The sequence below is a fragment of the Glycine soja genome, chromosome 2, assembly GCF_004193775.1.
Source record: "Glycine soja cultivar W05 chromosome 2, ASM419377v2, whole genome shotgun sequence".
In the NCBI taxonomy this organism is placed as follows: domain Eukaryota; kingdom Viridiplantae; phylum Streptophyta; class Magnoliopsida; order Fabales; family Fabaceae; genus Glycine; species Glycine soja.
Window position 1 is genome coordinate 41,770,676 of NC_041003.1, and position 8,107 is coordinate 41,778,782.

An 8,107-nucleotide genomic window follows, 5' to 3' on the forward strand; every position below is an offset into this window, starting at 1 on the left:
TGCTAGCCAGGTGTCAAGTATTGCACAATGTAGAACGTGATATAAGGAATGGAAATGAATAGAGTGAAGTCAGAATGTAGTGAGGGAAACCCATTCTTTTTTCTTCTCATTTTCTGGAGGAAATCCCTGTCCTCGAACGCATGGAGACAAATCGTAACATAAACCGAGTGTAACGCCATGTTCTTGAAGAAAAATTAAACGAATCAAACGAGAAAAACTGTGTATACCCAAAAAAGGTGCTAGCCTGTCTTCTCGTGTACGACTATTTATTTCCGCCACCTTTTCCAAAACAATAAGGCACTAATAAAGTTGAGGCCACTCTTACAATGATATGAAGAACCTGCATAATATCACATGCAATATAAGTACTCCTTTGTTATCCAGCAATTAAACATTTTGGATGAATGTTTCTGTCAAGGGGATCGACAATATGCTGTTGTAGCAGCAGATATAAATGATGAGAATGTTCATTACTTCTATTCTGTGCACCATCATTTTGACATTTCTAAATGATGACAGTGTTTCTGTGATGGGGATCGACATTATACTGTTGTGGCAGCAGATATTGATTTTAGGGTAATCTAAATGATGAGAATTTTCTATACTTCTATTCAGTGCACCATCATTTTGACATCTATCTTCGGTGCTAATGGGGTCCAATTTTTTTTTATTGGCAAAAAAAAGTTATAATAAGTTAATAACTGAAATTACAAGCATTGTAACATAAAACACACACACACACACACAACATTTCCTATATGCGCTGCCTACCGAAGGCTAAATGGATTATAAAACAATGGTAGAAAAAGAAAAAGGAAAGGTAAAGATTGCACATGTAGTAACAGGCGCAAATAACAACTCGTACAGAACAGATAATATTTACTTCCCATACCGTCACAAGGAAATATACAAGGCAAAGAACACGTTGGGTTCTGCTTCCAGAAACAGCTCTTTATTCTTAAAAAAAAAAAAAAAAAGGAATCACAAGGACAAGGTGTCAAATTTCTGAATCTGTTGTTTTGCCTTTCTGCTTTATGTTATACTTTGGAAAAATAAAAAATTGCTTGGAGAAGTTCTCCATTAATTTAAGTTTTTGATATAGTTTATACAAAGATTAAAATACAGAATTACAGCACGGCCCTAATTTCCCAGGCTACTTTAGGGATGACAGTGCAGATGCAACATTTCGTGTAATTCGGTCATGTATAGGCTCCTGCAAGGAGAAAAGTTGTATTAGTATCGATTGCATTATATAGTATAATAAAAAATATTCATGGATTACCTCAGTCGATGGCACCTCAAACTTTGATTTTGTTATAGTCTCATACAAGAAAATGTATCTGTCCAGCAGAATAGTATGATGCTCATTTAAATGAATAAGATGAAAAATAGTGTATCCAAAATCAAGCATAAGTTAATTTACAGAAAGTAGATCGATGTAAACAAGCATAAATAGGACAGACATGTCATGGAAGTAGGAGACCAAAACTGATGATTACTGTATTCATTTTAATGCATACAAGCAAGAACATGCCATAAGTTTTCTTCACATATGGGAAAACAATGTAATGTTTTCCTTTCATCACCTAATGCTACAATATATTGTGGAGAGAGAGATTCTCATACTTGTGCTCTGGCAACGCATTTAAACATAAATCGCGACCTCTTATAAATCATTCAGAATGAAATAGGCTATAAGCTAGTAACTGAAAATAAATAACACAAAACCAGCAGTTTAAAGCACGTATTCATAGAGGGCATCAACTACTACTCATCACCAATACATTTTGGCATGGAAGAGCTTAGGCAGCTTAGAGATGCTAAGCATAAGCATGCTCAGAAAATCAAAACAAAACAAAGAGGAAAAAATGAAGGGTTTCTTCTTTCCTTTGTAATTTGATTCCTTTTCTCAATATCGGGCATCCCTTATCCTCCAAATTGAATTTCTTCTTTTATTTAAGAAAAAAAAAAAAGAGGACAATACACGATACAATTCTTCTATTCCAAATTTGTACATATGAATTAAACATAACACAGTTACAAATCTGACACTTGAATCTCTGCCAGGTTATTACAAAAAAAAAAATCAGAGCATAACTACTTAATTATAATTAGTAATAAGTCTGATAAAGTAATAACCATATAATATTCAGGTTAATTTCTCGAAAGATTCAATGCAAAAATATATCAAGTGTAAAAGGAACTAGAGCCAGTAGACATACCGCCAGGCTAATTCACAGACAAGATCTTCAGGAGCATCAGGAAGGACCTAAATAAAATTCAGCAGTTTGATGTGATTCATCTTTACAACTTATAAGTTAATCCATTAGCAGTAATAAAATGTAAAATACCTCATCTTCATAAGGGTTGCAGTGACTTATAAACCACAGCCTCAAAAACTCCTAAAAATGGATTCTTAAATATTAGCAAATTGCTGACTATCGATATTTCATTAAAAAAAAAGTTTAAAAGATGGAAGCTGATGCATCCAATAAGTACATGTTTGGTTCAAGCTTATTTTGACTCTTGAGAGAGCTTTTGAAAAATATGCAATTATTTTCCTAAAATAATCTATATGCCAAACATGCATTAAATCTGTACACTAGCGAGAAAAACACAACTCACTTTATGAAGAAAACAAAGGTTGATACACATAAAATACCTTGTCAATATTTTCAGGCTCAAGACCATTTTGAAAGCGCTCCAGGTAAGAATTGGCTATCCAATATCTACTTGAATCAGGAGTATGGACCTGGAGTTTGGAAAGAAAAATTTATCACGTCTATATACTTAATCTGTGAGTGCATGTGAGAATCCAGTATGCATCATCCATCAGGGATAGCATTGAACCTCATCAATCAACATAATTGAACCATCATTTGCCTTCCCAAACTCATACTTAGTATCTACCAATATGAGGCCATGCTCCAAAGCCACTTGCTGCAAAGTCAACCAAATGGAAAAGTGAAACAAAGCAGGGGGGAAATAACTTAACAGCCGTAAAAATATATATTGTGCGCACAGGATTAAGTAACCGATCGATGGATCAGCCACCTATGTTCCTAGCGAGGCTATCAAGTATCAAATAAATGATTTGAGAACACTGTGCACCTTGGATGAACAGATCATATAATCAAGATTTGGTCACTAGTCAGTGATGATTTACACACAAATCTCCATCACTTTAAAGTGAAATTTGTATGCAGGTGAGATTGGTAGAAATCATGGAAGATGTTTGAGTGGGCTGCAGCTCTTGAAGTTGCAAACTTTTCTCCAGAGTAGTATTACTTAATTATGTCAATGATGACAATGACTGAATTGGTATTAGCACTGTTGGATTATGATGATGACTTCAGTGATTGAATAATGTTTTTACAAGTGGTTTGACTTAAGGATAACTGAAAGTTTGAAACAAGTTACATCATACACATGCAAATTTTTTAATTGACAACTTGCCTTGGACATCTTTTGTTGTGGACAACAAAGATCCTTCATCAAATGATGAAAACAAGTTGGATAATGTGTTTTTTTTTACCAAATAATCTTTTACAGAGACACATTTCCTTCCTTGATAACAAGCTTACACAAATTTTGTTAACAAAGCCATCTAATTTTAAAATTAAGGAATGGTGTTCCTGTTTCTAACTTCTATTTCTTCTCTACTGTGCATGGCAAAAACAAAAATGAGAAAACATGGGGCCAGACCAATCTAACTATTCAACATACCACTGCATACAGCATATTCTATATTTTCAAGAATGGTACATCCGGCATCAGGCATCCCTATACCCTATGTGCTTCCTAAGAGTTCTAGAAAGGCTTAAGTAATGGGATTATCCTTTTACCTTCTACTTTTAAAAATAAAATAGAAGCTTTTAGAAATTATGGTCCTTTCATGTAGAATATATAACACTATGGTTCAGAATCAGAATTAAAGAAAGCAAAAAAAAGGTTTCTATTAACAGAAAAAGTACAAATGATTCCCAGGACTTTCAAGAGGCCTGGACTCTCCCACAACAATCTGAATTTCTTCATAATTCACAAGATGCCACTCTCTCCCTCTCAACCTTTTTATTATTTATAGGCATTTAGGCAACATGCCTCCTTTTCTAATTATCTCAGCCTCCAACTCCCAGACTAACTAATTATTCCACTAAATATGGGTTATCTAACACTCTGAACCAAATAAGTGAAGAAAAAAATAGAAATAATTTCCTACAGAATAAGCAAAACCAACTTGGTAGTTGAACCACCCAATATCATAACCAAAGGTGTAACTAACTAACTTAAAAGAAAATATGTGAATATGTATATCATTGTGGAACTCTCTTCCAGAGCACAACAATCTTTACATTGTCTACTGGTGTTAGCGTAAGAGTATACCCATATAACTTTAGAACAAACATCATTGAAAAATTAAACCATAATACTTAGTCTTTTTTTTATTCTTCAGTATGTAAATGAGTCACTAACAAATTATCTATTTAAACCAAATAAAAGATAATGCTGCCTTATATATACTATCTCATTATTTAAAAATGATTTCTATTTCAGTGCAAGAGAAAAAAGATATCATATTTTATAAGTGCAATATTACTGGCTACAATGAGAAGGGACTTCATCGTGTGCTTTATTTCCCAAATTTGAAAATGACCTGGACATCATAATTACCTGCCCATATTCAAACAAGGATAATGCTTTTTCACTAACTTCTACATAATCAGCTCGAGTCATCAGTCCCCTGTCTATAATCTGCAATGGAAATGCATTACAAAAGTAAGAATGTGAAATAAAAAATTATTATGAAATGATAATCAATTTGTTGGAAGTTCACCATCACACCTTAGTAACTCCAAGAACAAGGGATAGTACAAAAATATTCTATTAATAATCATGGGAACATCTTAGGCTTATATAGTTATATTCATGCTTCCTTTTACCAACTTACCAGGTTAGTCCACCACTCCAGACTCCACCTTTAACAAGTAAATCTATGATCATAATATTGCTTATCATTTCTATTAAGCAGAATGAGCTTCACTGATCTTGGATGACATTTTCACAGAATGACAAAAAATTTAAAAACTGCAATATAAAGCATATTGAGAAGAGAACAGCATTGACAATTTATAATACAAGCATCCCTTTTTTTATAAGGAGGTCTGGGAACTAATTGATAGTGCAAGACAATATTATAAGAGAATCAGTAACCTATCCTATATATTTATCCCTCAATTCCAAGTTAGGATAAATTAACTAGCTATGTTGCATGCATGAATACAAGTATGGTACCAGGTATGAGATATTGGATTTTTCAAAAATCTAAGGTAAGAGTATGTTAATATAAACTTCAAAAAAATATACATATATAAAAAAATAAAATGTTATATAAATGATAAAAAAAAACACACAAATAAGCATAATTTATATTACTGTAGCCGTACCCTAGATTTTTTTTAAATCCCATACCCTTACTCAGTATTTTACATGTATCCATGGAACATAGCCTGTGAAACTCATCCTTTGTTGTAACTTCAGCCATAGAGAAAAAGCTGGTTGCAAATGATAAAACTAGGCATCGTACATCATACCTCATCTGGAGTGATAGGAACATCATGATCTGCAGCCTTGGTTGTTGGAGTGAGTATATTTTTAGGCAACTTCTGATTTTTTACCATTCCTGTCATGTGCTAATATCCTATTAGATAAGGAGACAAATATATTTTAAGAACGAGACACAATTGAGAAATCTCACCATCTGGAATGACATTTCCACAATAGTTCCGAACGCCTTTATTGTAGACTGTCCATAGAGATGTATCAGTACTTCCAGTGACAAACCCTCTAGCTACAAGCCAAAAACATAAGGGTCAACAGATGGTAATCCAATTTTCCAATATGTGGATCTTCAGCCAAAACACAAAATAAACTAAATAATTATGAACAGAGACTGCAATTTTTTTATGTCAATTACTTATGGATGCTCTTCCAAAATAATTAAACAAAATGCCAGCCAAGGACATATCCACAATGTTATCCTATTCTTTTCCCTAGTTACCTTTTTGAGCATAAGAACTCCTATCACTTGTTTCTTATAAAAAGGACCGGAGTATCTCATAGCAGTAAAAGAATGAATATGTTTAAGTGGCTCCAGTTTAATATGCCAATCAATCAACAATCATTATAGCTATCAATCAAAGCATTCAGTAATAATTAACCAGAAAAGCACAAAAATATTTGTTATTTTCACTTCTCAAAAAACAGTATTTGCATTTCCAATTAGAAATTTGATCATGTGAGGATTCAGTATTTAAGTTCAGAGTTCAGACACATCATATGATCGGTCAGGTCCCCACTAACTCCAATAGATGACATGATATTACAAAATAAAATGGAAATGGAAAAACTGTAATTACACAATACACTCATTCAAGTTATATAGTGAGAGAAAATAAAAGTGTCAATCACAGAAAATGAATCAGCATTAATCAAGTAAGTCATTGAATTAGTAAACTTACTCACCAACAAACTCAACTGGGAAAACTGAACATTTCCTAGCTATTGTAACATTGTTATCTGGAGCCAATACAACCGCATTAGAGACGATATGCTTAGTTCTTTCAAACCACCACAAACTCGTCTGATTGAGAACCTGCAATTTGGAGGCAAAATATCAGATTATCGAATGCCAACAGTTAGTGAGGGTGTGTTCCTCTATAACCATCATCAATCTAAGGCTATGTTCGACATGCCATTTCAGCTAGTTTCTAGCTTTTTTTATTAGTTAAAAAGTTTGTTTGACTATTTGGTAAATAATTTTTTTTTAATAGCTTCTAGCATTTTTTGAAACGCTAACTATATATATTTTCTTCCTTTTTATCTTTAGTATATTCATCAAATATCCTAATTAACCTTTTTAAATAAATCACGATTTTATTTCTTGTTTTTTGGGTCATTTTACACTTTTGAGATGCTTTAACATTAGTTTTACTAAAAACTTGTAATTTAAATAAGTTAAATTTTCAGTTAATTTTGTTAAACATAACCTAACTAAACAATTGAATCGAATCACAAACCTGGCCTTTGAAAGGAATGGAAGCAAGAATCCGATCAAACGCACTCTGCCGATCAGTGGTCACCAAAACGAGGTAATCCCCAGCGTCGTATATATCTCGAACCTGCCAACGCATAACAAACAACTTCTCAATCAAAATGACACATTATACCAATAAATAAACGAACAAATAAATAATCGTTTCACACTTTGCCGCGGGTTTTGGACTCGAGGCCGGGAACGGTGGCGTGGAGGCTCGTTTCTGAGAGGCAGTTGGAGAGTGCGGCGGTTCTTCTGATGGCCTCAACGAAGTCGCTTCGGCGCGGAGTGTTGACAAGGGCGTCTCCGAGAGACGCTTGTTGACCCTCTCTTGGCATCACCGAAGCGCGGATTCCTCGAAAAGCGCGCGGTGGTTTGAACGCGAGTACGGTTTGAAAGCCACGCGCCGCCGGGGAAGTGCGGTTGTTGGTGGTGGATAGGAGAATATCGGCGCGGAAGGTTTTGGGAGGGTTTAACGCAACCGTGAAGTCGCCCATTGTTTACTGAGTGAGACCGAAACTGCTTCTCTTTACTCTCACTGCGTTCTGTGTGTTGTGTTGTGTTCGCTATCGTTACGCTGCGTTTTGCCAAGGGGTAAAAATTTAGAACAACTTGACTTGTATAATATAATTAATATAATAAAATGAAATTGTCTGATAAGAAATAATACAATAAATAGTAAAATTCGTTTAACAAAGTGTGAATTGTGTAAAAAGTGATAAATTAATTATGTTATTAATTTATAATATTATTAATTTGACCCAAAGTTATATTCATTAAGGATTAATTTGATATTAAGTTGTAAAATTTATAAATTAATTTATCATTAAATTATCCTTAAAATTAGGATTAATTTAATATATTTTTTACATATTTAAAAATATAAATTTAATTTTTCATATACTTTCAACACTATTTACCTAAAATAATATAATGAAATTGTGAGATGTGAAGGAATCTACAAGACTGCAATCCAATCAACATATAGCTAAAAGACATCTTTTTTAATATGTG

The 8,107-nt window shown here is 33.5% G+C and overlaps 1 protein-coding gene across 2 annotated transcripts; it reads right to left on the bottom strand.

Moving 5' to 3' along the window:
* Positions 1-844: 844 nt before the first annotated feature.
* LOC114395171 (phosphoribosylaminoimidazole-succinocarboxamide synthase, chloroplastic-like) lies at positions 845-7,681 on the bottom strand. Of its 2 annotated transcripts, XM_028356885.1 has the most exons (12): positions 7,264-7,681; positions 7,077-7,178; positions 6,523-6,652; positions 5,756-5,848; positions 5,592-5,680; positions 4,672-4,752; positions 2,851-2,940; positions 2,663-2,752; positions 2,352-2,402; positions 2,223-2,269; positions 1,283-1,340; positions 845-1,213 (listed from the first exon to the last, which is right to left on the bottom strand). In XM_028356885.1, exons 1-12 carry the CDS (start codon positions 7,588-7,590, stop codon positions 1,154-1,156), a joined length of 1,218 nt encoding a protein of 405 aa, XP_028212686.1. In that variant the 5' UTR covers positions 7,591-7,681; the 3' UTR covers positions 845-1,153. The 2 variants fall into 2 exon arrangements, with proteins under 2 accessions (XP_028212686.1, XP_028212693.1); XM_028356892.1 differs by lacking the exon at positions 2,851-2,940.
* Between the last annotated feature and the right edge of the window lie 426 nt (positions 7,682-8,107).

What these genes read in the sequence shown, in the direction of transcription:
- LOC114395171 (XM_028356885.1), bottom strand. Translation starts at nt 7,590, where the DNA reads ATGGGCGACTTCACGGTTGCGTTAAACCCTCCCAAAACCTTCCGCGCC. An exon ending in CCATTCCTTTCAAAGGCCAG is followed by an intron (nt 6,653 to 7,076) that starts GTTTGTGATTCG and finishes TCCAAATTGCAG; the next exon opens with GTTCTCAATCAGACGAGTTT. An exon ending in GCAACCCTTATGAAGATGAG is followed by an intron (nt 2,270 to 2,351) that starts GTATTTTACATT and finishes AATTTTATTTAG; the next exon opens with GTCCTTCCTGATGCTCCTGA.